General features: G+C 39.3%; 1 protein-coding gene and 1 long non-coding RNA gene across 2 annotated transcripts in view; one reads left to right on the top strand and one right to left on the bottom strand.

The window, feature by feature from the left end:
* Positions 1-16,034, bottom strand: part of PPM1D (protein phosphatase, Mg2+/Mn2+ dependent 1D) — a 49,204-nt gene extending 33,170 nt beyond the window's left edge. The window contains exon 1 of the mRNA XM_029928681.1: positions 15,356-16,034. Within this exon, the coding sequence (XP_029784541.1) occupies positions 15,356-15,827 (472 nt within the window). The 5' untranslated portion in view covers positions 15,828-16,034. The remainder of the gene's footprint in view (positions 1-15,355) is intronic.
* Positions 16,035-16,171: 137 nt separating this feature from the next.
* Positions 16,172-22,210, top strand: LOC115282888. Its single transcript, XR_003904787.1, has 2 exons — positions 16,172-16,619; positions 22,024-22,210. It is a non-coding gene; the product is annotated as an uncharacterized LOC115282888 (long non-coding RNA).
* Positions 22,211-25,499: the final 3,289 nt, after the last annotated feature.

The following is a 25,499-nucleotide window of genomic DNA, read 5'->3' as shown; positions in this document are numbered from 1 at the left end:
CTGTAAATTCATACAATGTAAAACCACTGCAACAGGACCAGACACACAGTAAGTGTTCAATAATTGTTAGTTTTTGTTATGAACATTATTTAAGAAAAGCAAAGAGCCTGAGAGTCATCAAGAGGAGTATACAAAGAAAAAAGTCCCCCCCCCAAAAAAAAATTTTGTGGAAAAATCCTAAGTATCTATAGATTATTGGCACTGATGAGGTTCAGTAAGGTTATACATTGTTATATAAATTATCAATGCTATTTCTGTAAACCAGCAACAAAAAATTAGAAAATGTTGCGTGCTCAGTGGCTGGTTGAGCATCTCACTCTTGATTTTGGCTCAGGTCAAAACCCAGGGGATTGAGCCCTACATCTAGCTCTGTGCTGAGCATGGAGACTGCTTAGGATTCTCTCTTGCGCGCACCCTCTCTCTCTCTCTCTCTCTCTCTCTCCATCTGCCCTCTGCCCTGCTCAGGGGCTTGTGTGCACTCTTCTCGCTCTTGCTCTGTCTCTCAAAAAAAATTACAAAATATAACTTTTAAAATACCACTCACAATAACAGCAAAAGGTATATATCTAGGAACAATGCTAACAAATCTCTAACAAGACCTTTATGGAAAAGTTGTAAGCCAGGGTACCAAAAGAGAATGGGAAGCACAGAAACAGACCATGCATATTTAAAAACTTGACACATGAACTGTAGAGAAAAGATAGCATTCAGTGCAGGGAATTGCAACAAGATTAAGAAATAAAAACCCTGATGCCAAGCACAAAAAGTCAATTTCAGGTACATTAAGGACTTAATATACCTTAATAAAGCTTAAGTTGCTTAGAAAATATATAGGAAGGTACACTCATGACCTCAATGATTGCAAAGTTGTACTACCATTAAATTAAGGATTCTTGTTTGTCAGGAGATACCATGAATAGAGTGAAAAGAGAACTCACAGAATGAACTTTGTAATAAATATGCATTCCACAGGAATGGTATCCAGAATATATTAAATGCTCCTACAAAACAAATCAGTAAGACAGACTATGCAATAGAAAATGGACAAAAGACTTGAACAGGCCTTTTACAAAAGAGGAAATCCAAACAGACAAAAACCATGCAAAGGTATTTAGCTTCTTTAATCAACAGAGAAATACAAAATAAAAACTGCAATGAGATTCCACTACATAATTATCAGATCACATAATTAAAGTCTGACAATAGTAACTGTGATTAGGAATGTGGAGCAACATGTTCTATCAGCTACTGGTGGGAGTATAAACTGACATAACCATTTGAGAAAACATCAAAAATAAAGAGATGTATACACTTTGACTACTCACTATCCTAGACATACACCATAAATCAATGTACAAATATACACAATACATAGGAACGCTCAGAGATGCATGGTCTGAAAAGGAAAGCACAAATGTCCTTCAATGTGACAATACACTACACTACATGTAACATGTAAGAATCTCACAAGAAGCGTGAAATAAAAGCAAACAGGATGATTTTCTTCAAAATAAAAGTATCATGTTTAAAAATAAGTAGTAAAACTATTAAGAAAAATAAGTAAATCAGGGCACCAGGCTGGCTCAGTCAATGAAGCATTCGACTCTTGACCTTGGGGTTGTGGTCTGAGTCCAATGTTGAGTACAGAGATTCCTTAAAAATAAAATCTTTAGGGGTATCTGGGTTGCTCAGTCAGTTAAGTGTCTGATTCTTGATTTCAGTTCAGTTCATGATTTCATGGTCGTGGAACTGAGCTGCACATCAGGCTCAGTGTAGAGCACAGAGTCTGCTTGGGATTCTCTCTCCTCCCTCTTTCTTTGCCCCTTTTCTACTCATGCTCTCTCTCTCTAAATAAATACACTTTTTTAAAAATGGATAAAAGAAAGAAAGTGAATCGCTATAGAGCTATCACCACAAAAGTCAGGACTGTGGTTACCCCTTGATAGAAGATAAGAATATGAGATGAGAAAAAACATATGGGGCTTCTTCTGTTTTGCAGGAAATGTTCTCTTACTTAACCAGATGGTGTTCATTTTGTAACTACTCATTGAAGTATATATTTACGTTTCATGACCTTTTCATATGTGTGCTATGTTATATTTCACAATTTGTTTAAAGTTAAGAAAACAAAAAGGCAGGAAGAAAGCGTCAATTTTGCATGCATACATCACAGCGACAACTCCCTAGCCCATCTAGCTTCCCAGTTTGGTTACAGGTATTATGCCTGGAAGCTCAGCCTAGAGTGCTGAATGTTTCCCTACCCCTTTCAATTATTTTATGGGTTATCTACAGCTCCTGGTAAAACCTTTCCTTTTTTATCATTTATTTTTTTTTGTTGTTTGAGAGAGAGACAGAGACAGAGAGAGAATAAGCAGGGGAGAAGCAGAGAAGAGAGGGACACAGAATTCAAAGTAGGCTCCAGGCTGAGCTGTCAGCACAGAGCCCAACGCAGAGCTCGAACTCATGGACTGCAAGATGAGACCCAAATCAAAGTCAACCGAGCCACCCATTGGCCTCCATAAAATCTTTTCTTTTCAAATAAGCTAAAATAGATTTTTTATTTTTAGTTCTTAGCTGCAAAAAACAAACTATTATATTAAGTATGAATGAGGGAACTCCCAGAAAGGTTTTCAAGCACATTCAGAAGACAAAATTTACCTAAAATTTACCAGCTGCTTACAAAAAGCACCTAATAAGGATGGAAAAGAAGAAAAAGAGCTTTAAAAAAAAAAGGATATTCAAAAATACAATATTAACATTATTTAAATCACATTTTTTGGTCAAAAACACTACTGTGTACAAAGCAATATTCTGCAATGATCTCAAAATACTGAACATACTTTTCATCACTTGAAAGTCACCCTCTATCATATGTTATATTTTGCCACAGATATAGTTCTAGATTCATCCTACTAATCTATGGTTCTTTTCAACAATTAGGAGTTTAAGTATACCCCAATTATTCTTTTTTTTCCCAATAATCTTTAGAATTCCAAATAAATTTTAGAAGTTAGAAATTAAAAAAAAAACCTGTTGAAGTCTGATTAAAACTATAATAAATTTATATATTAAGGAACCAACATCTTTATAATTTGTCTTGTTTTCTACTTTATATTTTAATCTTTTAATGTTTAAAAAGTGACTTTAAAAAGGGGCACCTGGGAGGCTCAATCAATTAAGCGTCTGACTCTTGGTTTTGGCTCAGGTCATGATCTCAGGGTTCAACGTTCAAGCCCCAAGACAGGTCTTGCACTAGAAGAGCAGAGCCGCTTGGGATCCTCTCTCCTCTCTCTTTAAATACACAAACTTTTTAAAAATATACATTTTAAAAAATGATTTAAAAACAAATGACTTAAAACTAGGAGTATATTAAAAAACACAGTATCATGGGGCACCTGGGTGGCTTAGTCAATTAAGCATCCGACTCGGGTCATGATCTTGCTGTCTGTGAGTACAAGCCTTGTGTCAGGCTCTATGCTAACAGCTCAGAGCCTGAAGCCCGCTTCGTTTCCCCCCCCCCCCCCCGCCCCGCTCTCTGCTCCTTCCCCACTCATGCTGTCTCTCTCTCAAAATAATAAACAAACATTAAAAAAAATTCTTCTAAAAGACAGTATCAGTACATGAATTCTAACAAGTACTTTTAAGCAAAAAAAGTATGAGTCATTAAAACAAAGACTAATAAATTTTACAACAGAAGTATAAAACTTGAATTAAAAAACTATTATAAATAAATACAGAATATATATGTTCTTGATGATAAATTTAAAATTTGGGGGTGCCTACACAGTTAACCATGTACCCATTAATACACACTAAGTTATTTAACTCAGGAGGTAAATATAAGTACTATCATTCTATTTTTTTTAATTTTTAAAAAGTTTATTTATTTATTTTGAGAGAGAGAACAAGCAGGGGAGAGGGAGAGAGAGGGGTAGAGAGAGAGGGAGGAAGACAGAGAGAGAATCCCAAGCAGGGTCCACACTGTCAGCACAGAGCCGGATGCAGTGCCCTGAACCCACAAACCATGAAATCATGACCTGAGCCGAAACAAGAATCAGTTGCTTAACCAACTGAGTCACCCAGGCGCCCCCATCATCTATATATGATGAGGAGAAGGCTTCAGCACAAAAGTACTTTTACCCAAGGTCACATAGGTAGTTAAGTAGAAAATCTGGGATTCACAGCCAGGCATTACAACATATTCCTAAACCACTACACTAAGACTTGTTACAGAATTCTAATAAAGTAGTATGGAGATGTAAAAGCCCTTAGGAAAGTAATTTGAAAACAAGTACCCACAATTATCAAAAGATGTACATTCTTTAACCAAATGTACATTCAGCTTTGAAAATTTTTTTCTTCCCGGAGGGAATAATCCAAATGAAAAATAAAGCTATGTGGTTTTCACTTGAGCCTTTATATAGTACTAAATACAGTGTGCACCTGTCCAGCTTCCCCATTCCTCTCCCTATTACTAGCATCCTGGTTTTTGTTCTGCCTCCAGAATGCAGTCTTTCTCTAATGGAACTAAAAAACCTGCTTGCTACCTAGGGATAGGCAAATGACCTAAACCAAGTCAGACTCTTTCAGATATTTGCATCTTAGAAAGGCATAAAGCCAGAAAACTGTGGAGCTGATATATCCCAGGGACTAAAACCTTTCAATGAGTGTCCAAAGTTCCTATCACCTATAGCCACCAGAGATACCCTGGTTCTGTCCACTGAGACCTAGCTTAGTCTTCAGTTGATTCTGTGAGCTACCGAATGTCCTTCCAATAAATTCCTATGTTTTCTTCCTTCCTTATTAATGTAGATTTCGTTAGACTGTGTTACTTCCAAAGAAATTCCTATGTTCTTTTCCTTCCTTAATGTAGACTGAGTTTGTGTTACTTTCAAAGAACTGTAATACAAAACTAGTATTACAGAGTAGGTTGCAAGCCACTGACCCTCAGAAAAATGTCGGTTATGGAACCAGTAAGGGATAGAAGGCATCAGGACTCTCCTTCATATTCCAGATGGTAATAAACAGCCCAGGTATACAACTGGTAAGATAAAATTGACCTTATCAATAAAGAAACAGTAAGCAGATAACAAGATAGTGTGTAGTCAGCATATTAGCCTAGAACTGTGGCTATAAAACTTTTCAGGGTCAGCTAAAGCAAACCTAGACCCAACCCTGGCCTCAGCTGCTATATGACTTTGAGAAAAAATAAATTTGTTAGGACTGATTGATATGATTTGGTATGATGAATATGGGTTAAACTGTATCCCCCCAAAAAAAGATATTTGGAATTCAAACACCCCAGAACCTCAGAATGTGACCTTATTTGGAAACAGGGTCTTTACAAAATTAATCAAGTTAAAATAAGGTCATTATGGTGGGCCCCAGCCCATTATGGTGTTCCTATAAAAAGGGAAAATTTGAACACAGAGACACAAATACACAGAAGGAAGATGATGTAAAACCACCCCGCAAGAAGACGACCGTGGGACTAGAGTACTAGAGTGATGACTCGTCTACAAACCAAGCATGACAGGACTGCCAGTAAACACCACAACCTAGAAGAGGCAAGATAGAAGGGTCTCCCTCAGAGCTTTCAGAGTGAGTAGAGAGCATGGCCCTGTCAACACCTGGATTTTGAACTTTAACCTCCAAAACTGAGACAATAAATTTCTGTTATTTTAAGCCAAAAGAAAAACGAACACAGTGAAATACAGGAAATAATCTATTACATGCCTATGAATCCCACATATTCATCCCCAAGAAAGGTTCACGCTTAAGGAAGCAATGAGGTACGGGCAACTGGGTGGCTCAGTCAGTTAGGTGTCCAACTTTGGCTCAGGTCATGATCTCATGGTACGTGAGTTCAAGCCCTGGGTTGAGCTCTGTGCTGACAGCTCAGAGCCTAGAACCTGCTTCAGATTCTGTGTCTCCCTGTTAGTCTGCCCCTCCCCCATTCTTTCTCACTCTCTCAAAAATAAATAAACATTTTTAAAATTCAGGGGGAAAAAGGAAGCAATTAGGTGAACACTAAAATCTTCTTAAAACTTTTTTTTAGTGTTTATGTATTTTTGAGAGAGAGAGAGAGAGAATGAGCATGGGAGAGGCAGAGAGAGGCAGAATCTGAATGAAGCAGGCTCCAGGCTCTGAGCCATTAGCGCAGAGCCCGATGTGGGGCTTAAACTCACAAACTGTGAGATCATGACCTGAGCTGAAGTCCGATACTCCACCGACTGAGTCACCCAGGCGTCCCAACATTAAAATTTTTTAAACACATTTTATTGACCCTTCTCTTGAGGCAAGAATACTAGTGAAAAAAACTGCAACTAAAATGGGTTCCCTAATCTGTGTAGGGATGGGAGAACCATGAGGTTACAGAGATCAGATAGGAGTAATTAATAACCCAAAGCAAAGTTGGTAGGGTTACCTTACCTAACTGACAACAGGGCAGAAGAAAAAAATGCATCCCCAGAATAGTCACTCACAAGGCCTTATTTGATTCAAAGAGCCAAAAACAAAACAAAACAAGAAACAAAAAAAAAAAAACTTTCCAAGTTTAAAGAAATTGTTAACCTTCTTCAAAATGGTATATGGCCATTTACATGTACTTGTACACCAAGGGAAGAGAAATACTCACCTCACTGGGTAACCAGTGAATGACGGCACTAAGGTAATTCTGAGGTATGGAACACAACTGCAGCCTGCTGGTCATGGGCTAAGGCCCATGGAGGCCAAGTACTAAATAATACTTTGAATGCAGTCCGCCTCAGGATCAGTGGAACCCCAAACCTATGCCACAGCTAGTTTAGTCCCCAAATAACTGCACCTACTAATAGCTTCCTCTTATAGCTCTTAATTGTCAAGCCTATTATAGTTGAAGAGGTGAAGTGTTAAGATTTTGGAGCACCCCAACAATGATCCTCTCCTCCAAAATAGTAAATTAAAAACATGATCTCATCTCTTAAGGAATCACAAAGATTGGTTGTCACCATTAAAACATGAAAGCAAAGGGGCGCCTGGGTGGCTCAGTCAGTTGAGCGTCCGCCTTCAGTTCAGGTCATGAACTCGCAGTTTGTGGGTTCGAGCCCCGTGTCAGGCTCTGTGCTGACAGCTAGCTCAGAGCCTGGAGCCTGTCGTCAGATTCTGTGTCTCCCTCTCTCTGACCCTCCCCTGCTCACGCTGTCTCTCTCTCTCTCTCTCAAAAATTAATAAAATGTTTTAAAAATAAACCATGAAAGCAGGGGTAGGGATATTTAATTCTACATATTTAATTCTACATATTTAATTCTACAGTTTGACCACTACCAGAGTCTGATAGCTCTTGGAAAATGACAGTGGATTACATTCAATGGTGATCCTAAATGCAGCCACTGTTTCTGATTTATCCTCTTTCATAAAACAAATAAATGTAGTCTTGGCTATCTGGTATGCATTCAGCAGCAGTGCCCTGATGAAACTGCTACTTAAATTCCTGGAGCTGTCCAGACTTCTGATCTTTCTGAGACCTGTTTCTGATTTACTTTTCCTTTTTTGCATAAAATATTAACACTGATACCATAATACCATCTAATCTACAGATCTCATTCAAATTTTCATCAATTATCCTAACAATATGCTTTATAATAAAAGGATAAAATTCAGAATCTCTTTATTATATTTACTCATCATATTTCTTTAGTCTTTCAATCTGGAACAATTCCTGTTTCCTTGATGCTTTTTAAGAGTACCAGACCAATCATTTCAAGAATGTCTCTCCATTTGGGTTTGTTTCATGTTTTCTCATGTTTGTATTCAGATTATGCATTTTTTGGCAGGAATAACACAGAAGTGTTAAATATGATCTTCTCATTGCAGGCAGTATGCAATTTCAATTTACCCATTAAAATAATGCTACCTTTGGTCACTTACAGTGGGGTCTACCAAGTTTCTCCACTCTAATCTTTTTCCTGTTGTAATTAATAAGTATTTTGTGGGAAGATACTCTGAGAACATGTCAAAATCCCTGTAGTGGGTTGAATGAAAGATAGGTCCACCCAGAATCTGTGAATGTGACCTTATTTGGGAAAAAGATCTTCACAGATGTAATTAGGTTAAAGATCTTAAGAGATCATCCTGGATTAGAGTGGGCCCTAAATCCAAAAACAAGTGCCCTTAAAAGAGAAGGGGAAAAGACACAGAGAAGGGGATATAAAGTCGATGGATGGAGCTCCTCACTGGCTCATTCACTGGAACACACATCTCTTGATTTCAGGGCTGTGAGTTCCAGCCCCACCTTGTGTGTAGAAATTACTTAAAAAGAGGGGTGTCTGGATGGCTCAGTCAGTTAAGCACCAGAATGGATTTCGGATTTTGGCTCAGGTTGTGATTTCACGGCCCGAGAGTTCATGCCCCACATCAGGCTTGTACTGACAGTGTGGAGTCTGCTTTGGATGTTCTCTCTCTCAATCTGCCCCTCCCCACTATGTGTGCACTTCTCTCCCTCTCTCTCCCCCCGCTCTCTCTCTCTCAAAATAAAAAATAAACCTAAAAAAAAGATTGTTTAAAAATAAAATCTGAAAAAAGAAAAAAAAAGTGGAGACTAGGTGATACACCTACAAACCAAGAAATGCCAAGGACTGCTGGAAGCCACCAGAAGCATGGAACAGATTTTCCCTCAGAGCCTCCAAAACAGAGGCTAACACCTTGATTTCAGGCTTCTGACCTCCAGAACCATAAGAGAATAAATTTCTGTTGTCTTAAACTACCCAATTCATGCTAATTTATTATACCACTTCTAAGAAACTAATACAATTCTGTTCTTCAAATTTTCACCCACTAGTTTTAGCATTCACTGATGTTTTCTGATTGAATCATTATCATGGTTACTAAATATGATTTTCTAGTTTCATCATTCCTTCTACATTTATTAGTGGCCTTCTACTGTAAAGCTTTATATCAACTTTATTTGTAATAGACTAAACAGAAGACAACTCAAATGTCCATGAATAGGTGAATGGATAAACAAATTGTGGCATATCTATACAATGGAATGCTACTCAGTAATAAAAAAAAATGAACTACTGATATATGCAAAATCATGTGGTAACAGAAATTATCTAATACTGACTGAGAAAGTTAAGAAACGACTGACAAAAATAGAAAAAAATCTGGTACTTGATAAATATGGCAAACTCTTTCAAACATGTCCTGTGTGAGAGGGTAAAGATCCTTGAAAGTAAAAACTGAGAAATATCAAACTAAAATAAAGATACAGGTTTAAAATTCTCTGACTTAAGAGAACTCTTCTTCAAATTTAATTCTCTCACTTTTCCTTGTTTTTCCTTCTATCCCTCCCATTCTCTTTCAGTGTTGGTCTCGTTTCTAAATTTAAGGTAAATGAAAACTATCTGCCAAACCTATAACCAACATTGTATGTTAAGACCATCTTCTTCAGGGACGCCTGGGTGGCTCAGTCACTTGTGCATCTGACTCTTGATTTTGGCTCAGGTCATGCTCTCACAGTTTATGAGTTCAAGTCCCATACTGGGCTCTGTGCTGACAGCTCAGATCCAGAGCCTGCTTTGGATTCTGTGCCTTTCTCTCTTACTCTCTCAAAAACAAACACTAAAAAATTTTTAAAAAGCACAAACTTTAAAATATTATTTCTTAGGGGCACCTGGGTGGCTCAGTCAGTTGAATATCCAACTTCGGCTCAGGTCATGATCTCATGGTTTGTGGGTTCGAGCTCCGCATCGGACTCTGTGCTGACAGCTCAGAGCCTGGAGGCTGCTTCGGATTCTGTGTCTCTTTCTCTCTCTGCCCCTCCCCTGTTCACGCTCTGTCTCTCTCTATCTCTCAAAAATAAATAAAGTGTAAATTTTTTTAAGACTTCCTTAAAAAAAAAAATTATTTCTTAGAAGGCCAGCATTAAAAAAAGAAATAAATCCATCCATGTGAATATACATAAATTAGGCACATATTACAACTTGGAAACAAAAAGTAACAAAAATAAGGAAATAATATTGAAAAATTACTTTAATTACAGTTCTAGGGTTTCTACCCAAAATAAACGAAAACAGAATCAAACAACCTATGTTCACAGCACCATTATCCATGCTAGCCAAAAGGCAGAAACAACCCAAATGTCTATCAACAGATGAATGGATAGATAAAATGTCACATATACACAGGACAGATTATTCACCATTAAAAAGGAAAAAATTCTGATACATGCTTTAAGCTGGATGAATCTTAAAGACATTATGCTAAGTGAGAAAAGACACAAAAAGACAAATATTACTTGATTCTACTTACATGGGGTCCCTAGGATAGGCAAATTCATAATGACACTAAGTAAAACAGGTTCCCAGGAGCTAGGGATGAGGGTAATGGGGAATTACTGTTTAATGGTTACAGTTTCTATATAGAAGGATGAACAAATTCTGAAAATGGACAATCATGATGATTGCACAATACTGTGAGTATACTGAATTATACACATAAAGTTGGCTAAAATGGTAAATGTTGAATGTATTTTACAATTTTTTAAATGGGAAAAATTTATTTAATTAGAAAATAAAGAGTAAAAAATCCAATTTAATCATTTCGCCCACAGAAATTCAACTAAACTATCACCTACTTTAAGCAAGAAATCGGCTCTAAGAGATTAAAGTATATAAGGCACTCCTCTCCCAAAAGACCTTAAAATTTACCTGAGAGGCAGATAAAACATAATGGTTATCTCACAATGGTCTGTGTGATCTTTACAGGGACTTCACAAAGCCAAACTATTTTCATGATAATTCTAAGAGCTTATTTGCCCTTCCCACTATGTTGACATTTGCACTGATGGTTCAAAGGCAGTGGTTTGTAAAACTGCTGACGCCTTAGCCGAATCAAGGCAGAGGCAGCAAACGAATTAGTAGTCACCGTATTCTCCACAGCCGCCCACTTACAGTTTAAAACCCAGGGCGTGGGGGGGGGGGGGACCAGTTTTACTTAAGAATATCCTTGATGTCACAATAAAAATTAATTTTATTAAGCCTCCACCCATGAATACATGTCTTTTTATATTCTGTATACATACAACAGGCTGCTGTTGCATATTATGGCTATCTAGGGGAAAAGTACTTTTAACTGTGAGTTATGAAATGAACTAGCGAACCATCATTTTTACTTGGAAGACTGATAAACTATATTAACAACAATTGGGCATTTGACATATATTTTCTTCAAAATAAACAAAGTGAGGGGCACCTGTGTGACCTAATTGGTTAAATGTCAGACTCTTGATTTCCATTCAGGTCACAATCTCATGGTTTGTGAGTTCAAGCCCCGTATCAGGCTCTGCACTTGGCATGGAGCCTGCTTGGGATTCTCTCTCTGCCCCTTTCTCTCTCTGAAATAAAATAAACTTTAAAAACTCTCTTTCTCTCTCTCAAATAAAATAAACTTTAAAAAATGACAAATAAGGGGTGCCTGGGTGGCTCAGTCAGTTAAGCATCCAACTTCAGCTCAGGTCATACATGATCTCATAGCTGGTGAATTCCAGTCCCGCACTGGGCTCTGTGTTGACAGCACAGAGCCTGGAGCCTTCTTTGGATTCTGTCTCCCTCTCTCTGCCCTTCTCTGCTTGTGCTGTCTCTGTCTCTCTCATTTAAAAATAAATTAAAACATTAAAACATAAATAAAATAAAATGAACAGAGTTTTTCATTTCAAGAAAAACAACTGACAGTATTTGTTGCCATCGATAAACTTTTTTTGTTTTTGAGAGAGAGAGAGAGAGAGAGAGAGAGAAAGAGAGAGAGAGAGAGAGAGAGAGAGAGAGAGAACACAAGCAGAGAAGTGGCAGAGAGAGGAAGGGAGAAACCCAAGCAGGCTCTACACTGTCAGCACAGAGCCCAATTCAGGGCTCAAACTCATGAACCGTGAGATCATGAACTGAGCCAAAATCAAGAGTTGGATGCTTAACCAACTGAGTCACCCAGGTGCCCTGCCAGTGATAAATTCCTAATTGCTGATTAAAAACTCACATTTTGGAAAATGTGTATTCACTACAATGAACTTGATAGCCTCCCAATCTTAAGACTTTTTGATAGGATCAGGAATATTAACAAATGTGATGTTTTTGTATTGCATAATAAAATATGTCAATATTTGCATATCTGCATAATTCAGGGAACCATTATTTTCCAAATGACTAATGTACCATGTCACAAATTACACATGGGTAAATGATTCATGATTCATTCAGAGTGCAAGGCAGACCAATCACTCAGGTTTCAGATTCCATTTTACAACCTTAAAAACTCACTTTGGTGTAGAATATACACATGAATCTGAAAACACCACTAAACTCTTCTTCCCTTTTTCTATCATATATGTGAGGCTGCCTTTTCTTTATATACTTCAAACCAGAAAACACAATAGACTGAATGCAGAAACAGATATGAGAGTATTTATTATGCCTTATTTCAGAAAAAAGCATTTTCATTTAAATTATATATTGAGGTGCCTGGGTGGCTCAGTCAGTTAAGCATCCTAGGTCATGTCATGGTTCATGAGTTCGAGCCCGGCATGGGGCTCTGTGGTGACAGCGTCCAGCCTGCTTCAGATTCTGTCTCTCCCTCCCTCTTTGCCCCTCCCCTGCTCATGCTGTCGCTGTCTCTTAAATATGAATAAACATTTAAAAAAGTTTAATTATATAATAATGAATATTTACTGAATAAGGAATATTATAAATGTGTTCATTTAAATGTATTAACATATATTTGGTTTACTTTTAATATATTAATAAATATTCTTAAATGTTCTCAGTTTTAATTTCTCATAGTGCACATATTACAGATGTAGTCCACATTAACAAAAGCTCTTCAGGGTCCTCAATCATTTAAGAGTAAAAAGGGTTCTGAGAACAAAAGTTTGAGAACCACTGCTATAACCTAATGAGCATTCCAAAAGTGGAAACAAAGGATGTTTAATTCTTCTGTGAAACAAAAGTCTTCACAAAAGAAAACATTGACTTAGAAACTGAAGAATTTATTTTCCAGTTTTCTTTTTTGGGGGAGAATTCAAGAAAATGGAGTATTTCAATATGCCCTGGGAAAAAGGTGAAAAGACTAATGTGATAGAAATATGGGTAACAAATAAGATTAAATAGTCTAAAGTTGGACTGGGAAGGGCTTACCCTACAAATTATAAAGTGCAGTTCATTTATATAGAAAATGAGAGACTATCCATAAATTTGGGACTGAAGTACAATTTTTCTAAAAATCTTTTATCTCCTGGGGGCGCCTGGGTGGCTCTGGATTAAGCACCTGACTCTTGATTTCCATGCAGTTCATGATCTCAAAGTTAGTTCATTCAAGTCCTGAGTAGGGGCTCTACACTAATAGAGCATAGTCTGAGATTCTCTGCCCCACCTCTGCTTGCTTTCTCTTTCTCTCTCAAAACAAAAACAAACAAACAAAAACCTGCATCTCCTGGGTCAAGACTTTCATATATTAAGTTTGTTTTGAGAGAGTGAGAGAGAGAGAGAACGAGTGGGGGCGGGGGTGAGAGAGACAGGGCAGAGAGACAGAGCAGGCTCTGTGTAGGCAGCAAAGGGCGGGATGCAGGGGCTGGAACTCACGAACAGCGAGATCATGACATGGGCCAAGTTGGACACTTAACCTATAGAGCCACCCAGGCACCCCAATATTCTTTTTTTCCCGCAAGTTTTGAGTACAAGGCTTAGCTGTACAACAAAGCAAACTTTAACATCTGTTTGGTATATAAGGCTCTTAAACAATGCCTCCTAAGAGTGAAAGTTTGATTTATGAAGTATGTGTATGTCAAGAAACATACATATTCTCATATGACAGCATGGTCCCTGCCTTATTAAAAAATGCTCAAGCAACAAGATTTATACTTTATCGTTTTAGTTCAAATATATGGCAAATTCATGCTGCTCCAAGTGTACTGCGAAATAAATAGGACTCTAAATAGTTCTTTATGTCTAATCTTCCTCTATCTTGTTATCTAGATGTCCACTCCCAGTTGCCCTGTAGGCAACAAATGACATATTTCTGGAATATACTGCAGTGCTTTCAGCACTGCTCTGCCTACACAAAAGCAAACTAAATAATAGGAGCCTCTGGGATTGGATGGGAAACGCCTCTGACAGGACGACTGGTTGTTCTATGAGTCAATCAAACAATTTTTGGCAGAAAGCCAGGCAAATAGAAAACAGACTACTCTGACAATACCTTATAAAAATGTTCTCTATTTGACCAATTTTTACACTCTTCTATATCTCTGTCCCACTGCCGAAATTAAAGCAATATTATGCTACCATAAAGAGGATTTTTTTAAATAACAGAGGTTATTTCTCTCTAAAAAAGACTCATCCCATTCATTCAGAGTAATGGATAAGCAGCTGTAACTCCGTATGATAACACACGGTGGGTACAGAAACAATGGCTGCTTTAGAAAGACATTTAAAGCTTAGATGAAACTACAACTTCGCTGAGTTTTTAAAGATAAAGCCATTTCCTTTCAGCATACCAGTAATTTCTCTTGTTACTTTGACGGGCAGTTACAACTTTTAAAAGTATTAAAAGTGAGAACTGGTGAGAATTATCTGACAGCTTAGCTAAGGCAACTATAAATATTTTTTTTAAAAAAAAGTATGCTTTTAGAACACCCCACTGGAAATTAACACACACTCCTAAGGCGGGGCCAGTTTGAGACATAGCAACGCATCCCTCGCTTTTCTTTTTCATAAGCAATCCAAGAATAAAGATACTAAAAACGTTTTATGGAAAACAATCCAATTCCTCCCAAGACTTAAGTCTCTGGGTGATTACATTTAACCTTCTTAAATTAGCCTACAGTATACTTCAACTACCAACCACCCGGTGTCAATTTGGTGAACTGACACCACCGGTAGGAGGCCACCGACAGGGGCAAGACCTCCCAAGAGCAAAATTATGACAGATTCTACGGAAGCACTCTCATTTCTGCCGTCTCCCGCTTCCCTTGCGCGTGGCCCAGGTAACAACATATTTTCAGCTCATCTTTTGGCCAAAATCTGGCGCCAGGTTTCAAATGCATTTTCCAAGGCTGCCACCAAAGTAAAGCTGGGAGGGACCGCTTCCCCGGATCCTTGAGAGTCAAATAAAGCGCGGGCCGACTGCGGGGAGACGGCGATCCGACATCTCCCAAAGCCACTTTGCCCGACCCTCCACCCTTTAAAGAGCCACCGGACTTAGGAGAGACTTCCCTTCCACCAAGCTGCACTTGGTAGCGACCTGGGTGCCGGGGGTCCACGCGGTGCTGGCGCTCCTATAAAGAGCCCTCAACTGTACCAAAAGGCAAACAAACCAGCGAACTTACCCAGTTTCTTCCACATGGCGAGGTGACAGGCAAGGAAGCCTTTGCGGATGGCAGCGCAAACCTTCGCCGGCTCGGACGAGGTGAATCCCTTTTGCTTCTTGATGAAACCCCACAAATGCTCCCGGGCAAACTGTGCCGCCTCCCGCCCACCGTGCCCGTCGCACACGGCGAAAAATGCCACTGAGGAACGGCGGCGGCAGCAGCAACCGGGAGTTGGCGAGGCCGCGGCGTCCGGGGGAGGGTCGCGAGCCTCTCGGGCTGCCACTGCCGGGCCTCTCCCCGAGATTTCGCTGCCAGCAGGCGTCGACGGGGACCGCGGCGGAGGCGACGGCTGAGAGAGCGACCGCCGCGCCGAGGGTTTTTCTTCAGCCGTCGGCTCGGGCTCCACCACGATCTGAGTAACGTCCTCCATGTACTTCCTCCCGCCCTGGTCGGAGAAGACGCTCACTCCCAGCGAGTACAGCCCCGCCATGGCCGGCTGGCCGGGATCCCGCCGGTCCCACGCAGCCCGCCGAATTCGGCGGCGGGAGACACACTCCGCGCTCGTCGGCCAACTATTGTTTATCTTCGACGACGCCGAGAGGGGGGAGGGGGCGGTCCCGGAGGGGGGGGACGCGATGTCGGGACTTGTCCGCGAGAGCTGGGCCGGAGCTCTAGGGCCGGAGGAGCCGAGGCGCTGCGCCTGCGCAGTGCACTTCCCCGCCTGCCCGCGCCCACCACACAAATCAGACGTTCTCCTTCGCTGTCGTCATTCGGCTCTCTGCGCCCGACCAATCCGGAGTCGAGTTGGGGCAAAACCGCCCTCCGCCCCCAACCCTAGCTCCTACCAGCAACGGCCGCGCTTCGTCCTCCCTTCGCGGGCACTGGGCCCGCGCGCTGCCGGCTGGGCTTTCCGCTTTTCTGGGTTTGTTTTCGCCGGATGCTGAGCGCTTGTACAACTTGGGCTGTCACCTTTTTGCTCCGTCGCCTGGATCGCAATGCAGCCTACTGGCCTGGGCGTTCCGCCGCTCGCCTTGAGGGGGAAAGCCGCGTAGGCTCGGGCCTCCCACGAGTGGAGAATGGGGGGTGGGGGGACCTTTCATTCCTTGAAGTGAAATGGCGGGAAACCCCACTGCAGAAGGTAGTTGTGAGCAGGCTGTTACAAGTGTGGCACTTTTGAGCTGGATTTGGGCGGGATGCATCCGACTGGAAGTTAAGACAGGCAATCCTGTTGAGGAAATGGGAAATTTCCACGATCCGCGGCAGTTTTATTTCACATAGCTAGGTATGTCGGAGACTTAAAAGGGTTATATTTTAACTAATTTCAAACATCTTTTCAGCTTTTGTTAAACCTAGTGTTTTTTCTAACGAGTCCTGGATACAGTATTTTACTCCTTTGGTGGTACCACGTCAAGTTATCACTTGGAAATAGCTTACGGAAATTGCCAGCCATTCAGTGCTCTAACAACTGGGTAATCTTCTCACCTCCTTCACCCGACAGGTTGTATTCTAAGCACTGAAACCTTTGCATGGATTTCCACAAATGAAGCCTCAGAATAGGCATGTTGTATGTTCTTAGCTGCAAACTTTCTTGCAGTGAATCAGTTTAAAGTTCCCTTTTTCCAGTTTTAGCCACTTCATCAATTGTCCTGTGTGCCCTTTCCTGTAGGGCTTTTAGAGTCTCTAATGGAATTATACTAGCACAGAAAAAGGAGTAGGGAAAATGTTGATTCAAACAGTTGGCACACACACACGCAAAAGTTGGCAGAAGTACAAATAGAAAAAAAAAAAAACCCTCGTGCCAAAAAAAATTAAAATTAAAATAACCAAATCAGGGGCCCCTGGGTGGCTCAGTCAGTTAAGTGTCTGACTTCAGCTCAGGTCACGATCGACTTTGTGAGCCCCGCGTGGGGCTAACTGCTCTTGGCACAGCAAGCTTTGGATCTTTGGGCAACCCCCCCTCCTACCCCACTTGCATTCTGTTTCTCTCAAAATAAATAAACTTAAAAAAAATCAGCTCAAAATGTAGAAAATCTGAATTACATGTAAGTATAATTAAAAGTGTAATCAGAGATAACCCTATACACCAAAATACACTAGACCAGATAGTCTCAGAGTGTGAAAATAAATGGAAAAAATCCCAACTTGTTTTGAAAGATGATCATAATCCTGTAATCAAAACCTAACAATCAGGACTGGGTGGCTCAGTGGTTGGACGTTGACTTGATTTTGGCTCAGGTCATAATCCCAGAATCATGGGATCAAACCCTGTGTGGAGCTCCTCCCTGAGCATGGCGCCTGCTTAGGATTGTCTTTCTCTCTCTCCCCCCACTTCCCTGCCCTCTGCCTCTTCCCCCACTCTAGCTGTCTCTAAAAATAAAAAACAACAAAAAAAAAAAACCCTAATAATCATAACACCAGAAGACAATCTATAGACTGTTTTATAATTGTAAATGCAAAAATCCTAAATGAAAATTTAGCAGTTCTAATCCAGTAGCCTGCATACTTTGAGACCTGCAAGAAAAAAGTTTGTGTAGCTCTGTATTATTTGTCTTCCACCCTTCCTAGAAATTACCAAAAAGATAATTCCCCTAAACTTTATATTCCTTTTCACTCAATCACAACCAGTAGCCTCCAGGTCATACACCATTACCCACCCTGATTAGCATCACCATGCTTCCCACCACTTCTATTAATCTGATTCAGTGTCCACTTTTCACCAACCATTCTAACCATTTCACTCCACACTTTAGATTTCAACATCTGTTAACAGCCATTTCCCCTTTATTCTTCGCCTCTTCTCCAAATGTTCCCATCAACTTCCTGTTCCAACTGAAAACTGGTTTATCACCTGACAAAATTACCTCTCTTGCAACTCTCCAAATGGAGGAGATTGTTTTACTTCTCAGTTTTGGGTTTTGTTTTGTTTTTTTATCTTCAGACCTGCTCTTCATGTTGCCTCCAAATCATTTCTCTGTCTTTCTCCTTCAAAAACCCAACCTTTTTTTAAAGTTACTGCCAACTGCTACTACACCAAGATGTCATCACCTGTTGATCCCTAGTAAGTCCTTCATTTGTTCATGGTTCACTGTCTTCCTTTCTTCCACTGATTTTGTCACTTCTCAGCCACTTTTTCAAAATGTTACCCACATTTTCCATCCAACACCCTGTCTTCTCAGTTCCGAATTCTCCTCTTCGTGAAGTGGCCTTGATACTGTTTAAAGCAAACCCTCAGTTGTGTTCCAGATCCTTTATCCTCTCTCCTCCTCCAGAGCTTGGCTCCACCAATTACCCTTTCTTGCTCCTACCTCATAAGTTTTTCCTTTTCTACTGGGTCATTTCCATCTGTGCACAGACATGTTCTCATTTCTACTTTAACTAAAAACAACAACAGGGGCACCTGGGGGGCTCAGTCAGTTTAAGCCTCTGGCTTTGGCTCAGGTCATGATCTCACAGCTCAAGCCCCACATCCAGCTCTCTACTGTCAGCTTGGACCTGCTTCAAATCCTCTGCCTCTCTCTTTGCCCCTCCCCTGCTTGCGCGCACGCTCTCTCTCTCCCAAAAATAAATAAACACTTAAAAAACAACAACAAAAAACTACCACCTTGCCCCCTTACGGTACCCCATGTCTCTGCTCCCCTTCACAGAAAGATTTTTTGAAAGATTTGTCTATATCTAGATTCCATGTCTAATTCCTACTTCATAATTTCTCCTTACCTATTCCAAACAAGCAACCATCCCTGTTGTTCTTAAGACTGTTTTTGTCACATACCCAGACCTCTCTATCTCCAAAGCTAGCATGGACTTTTCTGTTACTGACTCTGCTCCAAATGAAGAAGCAAATGAACCCACTGTTTCCTTCATGAAACTTAGTAGCAAGTCAAACCAATGCTTCTTAAAACTTTTTCTCTTGGTTGAAAAGAAACCACGCTATCCCGGTTTTCCTCCTACCTGATTGACAAACCACCCCTTCTCATTTTCATTTGCTGATTTCTCCCCAACCAGACCTTAAGTTGTTGGGGAGAGTGTATGCGAAGGAGTATATGATGGATGTGGCATTTCAAACAATTGAGGAAGAGACCGATTATTCACTGATGTGAGGACATCTGTGTCCTCAATATCTTGAGGGGCAAAAATGATGAAGTCCTCAACTTGGAGCACCTTGAAAATAAAATGGCAAGTGGATAAAGAGCCACATTAAGGGGGGGGGAATGTAAAACTGCAAGAAGTAGCAATGCGATATATTTTTACCTATCACATTGGCAAAAAAACTTTTAAATTTGGTAATATGTAGGGCTGGGAAAGCTGTGGAGACAAGCACGCTCATTAACTCTTAGTAGGAATGTAATTTAAAAGGAGAAAGATTTATACGATCTGAAGAGAAACCAGAGTATAGGAATGTAATTTAATATCAGTTCATATCAAATGAAATTTAAACTACACATACCTGTTGACCTAGAATTTTCACTGCTACAAATTTACCATATGGGCATCTTTGCAAAACGTACATATGTAAGGACTTTCACAGCATTGCTTATAATAGGGAATTTTTTTTAAGTACTAGAAGAAAATATGGGATAGAATACACTAAAAAAAATCTCTTGAGATTTCCTTTCTTATATTTCCAGTGATGTTATGCTTAAAATGTCCTTTTAACTTTTGAGATCAGTTCAATAGAACTAATAGAACTTAAAAAAATTTTTTGTTATTTTTAAGTAATCTCTAAACTCAATGCCAGGCTTAAATTCACAACCCCAAGATCAAGAGTCGTATGCTCAATAGACTAAGCCAGCCAGGTACCCCTAAAATTTCATATTATCTTCTAGTATTTTTTTTTCTAGGATATTTAATAGTTAAAATGTGTTTTGACATTAAAATTTCTCTGGAATTATTTTGGCATGAGTAAGTATGAACTTCTTTCAAATAACTGTTCTCCAATATCTTTTGTGAAATGATCCATTTTAATCTATCGGTTAGTGATACTCCCACTATTAGATAGTAGGTTTTTATACACCCTGGGATCTATTTCAGGGTTTACATTTCCTGTACACCGATTCATTGATTTTGGAGTCTTATCTTGCTCATATTGAGTTCAAAGTCTTCAAATGCAGACTGTGAGAATTAATCTTAGAAGAAAATAAGAATCTAATTCCTTTTTTTATTTTATTTATTTTTTTTATTTTAACTAATTCCTTTTTTAAAAAAATTTTTTTATTGATAGAGAGAGACAGCGTGAGCAGGAGAGGGTCAGAGAAAGAGGGAGACACAGAATCCGAAGCAGTCTCCAGGCTCTGAGCTAGCTGTCAGCACAGAGCCTGACGCGGGGCTCAAACCCACGAACCGTGAGATCATGACCTGAGCCGAAGCCGGACGCTCAACCGACTGAGCCACCCAGGCGCCCCTAATTAATTACTATTGTTTCTTTCTACAGCTAGAAAAAAGTCAGTAATATCTATTAGTCTATTGTTTATCTTTTAGAGCCACCTTGTGTGTTTACTTTTATTTTTTAAAACTTTTGCTTTATTTTTTAAAATTTTTATATAGTTTATTTTTGAGACAGAAAGACAGAGCACGAGAGGGGTAAGGGGCAGAAAAGAGGGAGACACAGAATCTGAAGCAGGCTCCAGATTATGAGCTGTCAGCACAGAACCTGATGCGAGGCTGGGTTCGAGGCTGGAACCCACGAACCATGAGATCATGACCTGAGCCAACGAAGGACGCTTAACCGACTGAGCCACCCAGACGCCCCCAGCTTGTGTGTTTAGAACTGTGAGGTAATGTGCCTCAAGAGGTTAAATTCTATGACTCTACCTTTACTCTGCCCCTATTGTTTTTGTAAATCCGTATTTGACAAAATAATCAGTCTAATCTGGCTACCAGTCTTTGTCCTCAAATGTAAATTGGTAGGAGACACAAAATTAGAATCACTGCTGCCAGAGTCCCAAAGGTGTCAAACTTGTATCTGTTTTTAATTAGCCATGGAAATTCAATCTGTCACGTTTTCTGCAGATAACTGTTTTCAGAGTCATTGATGTGGAAAGAATATTCATTCTATTTCTCTTTTGATAGCTCTACTTACACACTTAGCTTAGCCTTTTCTTCTAAAGACATCTACTCTTGAAATTATTGCTTTTCCTTGATGTAAGTTCCATTCTTCTCATTTTCTGATAAGTCTCACAAAAGTTATTTAAATAATTTGGAAAAATCTTTTTTCCCTTGAAATAACCATTGTTACTCAGCACTACTTTATTTGTACTCAGCAGTACTATTTACTATGTTTCTGTTGGAGAAAATTTTAAGCCCCAGAGTGTGCCCTTCAGAATTAGAGACAAAATCAGAGACCATCTTTAAGATAGAAATCAATAAAATTTAAACATTACATTTGTTTATAGGTGCTAAAAAGATCATTTGAAGCAGGGTAGGAGCAGAGTATTTAGAACACTCACTGCATCCCTGTGCTGAGCTGTAAGGCATAACGTTACTTCCCCCAATTTTCCTCCTCCATCCAGTATGTGGGACTTGCGTGAACTTAGAATGGACTTCAGAACTGACTGTTAAAGGTGAACTTTTAGATAACCTATTTAAAGACAGGAAGCTTGTACATTTAAGTGAATTTTGGTCAAGTAGCAAGAACACTTAATAACTTATAGTTTGCTTTTGATTTAAACCTTTTATTATTTTTTCCCTAGGATATTCTCTCATCAGAAAAATCCTGATCAGCATGTGCTTTAACAGAAAAATCTATTCCACTTTCTTGCTATTTAACTTGGCACAAGCTTTGTTGTACCTACCTCCTTAGTTGTCTGAAGGAAAATAGATAGGCATGCAAAATGTTTAGGATGGTGCCTGCATACAATAAACACTCAGTAAATGTTATCTCTTGTCATTTGTTATTAATGATTTATAATTATTGAGCATCTTGATTAATTTTTTCTAAGTACAGTGCTTTTATTTTTCACCTTACTCTCCTATAATCTGGCCTCCATTTCTTTACCTTCCTGAACCACTTCTTACCTCCTAATTACCAACTTCAATTCTGACTCTCTTGCTTACAGACCTCTCTGCTTAATTTTTAGCTTTCAACACACACATACAAGCATAGCTTAAACATCTATTTTAATTTGCACGAACATATATTCATTTGCCAATCTTTTGATGTACAGCCAAGACCTTTACTTTGTATCAAGTCCACTGTTTGGAGTTCAGCATCCCTTCCTTTTTCATTAACCACATCAATAGTGTATCATATCACCTAAGTCTTTCCATTTTCTTATTTACTGTGAAGTAGAACAAGAACTAAAAACATATGCAAAATGCTCTCAATGCAGAATCTTTCTGGGTTTTTTAATTTACCCAAAACACCATCAATCTTTTATAGTTGTCACATCTATACCTAATTTACAGCAGTGGTTTTTGTTGTTGTTGTTATTATTGATTTGATTTATTAAATATTTTTAAAATATTGAACTTAATTTTCATGAAGAGAAACTGTTTTTCCTCCATTCATATTTCATCATGTTGCACAACATTTAATTAAATATATAATTAAACAAGAACAACTGGAATAAACAGGTTTGTGAACTGGCATTGACTCACCATGTGGGAGCAGTAGTGCATGGATGTTGCAGACTACACATCTGGAGTTCTCTCTTGTCCAGCAAGAGAGTGGATGCAGAATTGAATATGAGAGAGGCTAATGTTTGGGAGGAGACAAGAGCCTTGAACAGGGATTTCATCTCTGTATTTACTGAGCTCTCAAGATCTTACACATGTGGTGAATGTGAAGCAAACAATCAGATAGTATCATTAACTTGTGTGTGTAAGAAGCAAAGAGTCTCGGGGGCAACTGGTGTTTGAAGTTGTAAACAAAATATATTGTCACCAGATGGAAAGTAGTTTCCTGCAGGTGAAATAACAAGTTACTCGTGATTCCATTATAATATCTTGCTATCCTACCTTGGGCACTTTTGCCCTGTGGCAGTGGCTCACCACACTAAGCTTTTTTAACCCATTTATGTAAGTATAAGGAATTCTTGAACATATTTCCCGGACTTAGATGTAATAGGGAATTGAAATCTAGCCTCAAACAGACATCAAAGTATATGTGATATTTATTTTATTTAAATAGGTAAAAATGGTATTACAAAAATACTAACAATCTTTACTCCTTGGTAGTGAGGACACAGTTGTTCACTTTAGTGTTCTCTATATTTTCTGTATTAAAAAGTTCTCAAAGAGAAAAAGCAAATGATTCCATAGCCTATACAAAGGAGACTAAAAGAGAAACTAAGATCTTAGATACTGGTGTGTTCAAGAGAAGGCTATCCTGTGGCCTGGTCCTCTCTGCGAGCTAAGCGTGGGGGAAGTCCATTGAATTCTTGCACATGGTTTGAGGATCAGAGGCTCCAGTGTTTGCCTCATTTTCTTGGTAAGGCAGCAACCTGTAAGCCTTACCTCTCCATTCTGTCCACCATGGTAAGGCGTTAGGACAGTAGAAATGGCTGCCTTTGGGATTTGGGAAGATGTATCCAAGGCCCCTTTCACCACTCAAGTTAGGCCTCACATATGTGAGACTCTGAATGGAATCAGCTCATCTGAATTATTTGAAAGAATATCCAACTTGCATAAAAAACAGGAAACAACAGATGTTGGCGAGGATATGGAAACCCTCTTTTTTAAATTTTTTAATGTTTTTATTTATTATTGAGACTGAGAGAAACAGAGCATGAGCGGGGGAAGGGTAGAGAGAGAGGGAGACACAGAATCTGAAGCAGGCTCCAGGCTCTGAGCCATCAGCACAGAGCCCAATGTGGGGCTCGAACCCACGACCTGTGAGATCATGACCTGAACCAAAGTTGGCTGCTTAACCTTAACCGACTGAGCCAGCCAGGCGCCCTCCTCTTGCACTCTTGGTAGAAACGCAAACTGGTACAGCCACTGTAGAAAACAGTATGGAGGTTCTTCAAAAAGTTACAAATAGAACTCCCCTACAATCCAGCAATTGCACTAGGTATTTACCCACAGAATACAAAAATACTAATTCAAAGTGATACATGCAACATGAGGTTTATAGCACTATCTACAACAGCCAAATTATGAAAACAACTCAAGTGGCCATCAGCTGATGAATAGATAAGGAAGATGTAGTGTGTGTGTGTGTATATATATATATACATATATATATATATGTATATGTATATATATATATACATACATACATATACACAATGGAATATTACCCAGCCATAAAAAGAATGAAATCTTTTCATTAGCAACCACATGGATGGTGATAAAATTATGCTAGGTGAAATAAGTCAATCAAAGAAAGACAAATACTATATGATCTCACTCATATGTGGAATATAAGAAACAAAACAAATGAGCAAAGGCAAAAAAGAGGGGGGGGGAGAGAGAGAGAGAGAGGGAGAGAGAGAGAGAGAGAGGCAAACCAAGAAACAAACTCTTAAGTATAGAGAACAAACTGGCAGTTACCAGAGGGGAGGTGTGTGGTGGGGTGGGTTAAATAGGTGAGGGGAATTAAATGCACTTGTTGTGATGATCAACGGGTGTTGTAGAAGTGTTGAATCACTATATTGTACACCTCAAACTAGTATTACACTGTATGTTCACTAACTAGAATTTAAACTAAAACTTATACAAAAAGAAAGAACATTAAATTAATTAAGATTAATTTTCCAGGGTGCCTGAATAGCTCTGTCGATTGAGTGTACAATTCGATTTCAGCTCAGATCATGATCTTATGGTTCATTATATCAAGTCCCACATCAGACCCTGTGCTGACAGCACAGAGCCTGCATGGGATTCTCTCTCTCTCCCTCTCTCTCTCTGCCCCTCCCCAACTTGTACATGCTTGCTCTCTCACACTCTCTCTCTCTCTCTCAAAATAAATAGATCTTTTAAAAGATTAATTTTTCATTAACTTGGGAAAGTAAGGATATTAAATGTGAACATAATTATAGAAAATAAGTTTACATTCCTCCCAGACCTGAGTTTGTGTATGCACTACTTCTGGATGTCTTTGATTTTCTCCAAGACATTTTGCAAAATATTAGGTAAGGCTGTGTGATGTACTCTATAGGTTCTTGTTTCCTTTTCCTTGTTTTTTGTGTGGATTTTTTTTTTGTCATCTTAAGCATCCTCTGCT

This window comes from Suricata suricatta, chromosome 17, assembly GCF_006229205.1.
Source record: "Suricata suricatta isolate VVHF042 chromosome 17, meerkat_22Aug2017_6uvM2_HiC, whole genome shotgun sequence".
Taxonomy (NCBI): Eukaryota; Metazoa; Chordata; class Mammalia; order Carnivora; family Herpestidae; genus Suricata; species Suricata suricatta.
This window is presented reverse-complemented; position numbering and strand designations above follow the sequence as displayed.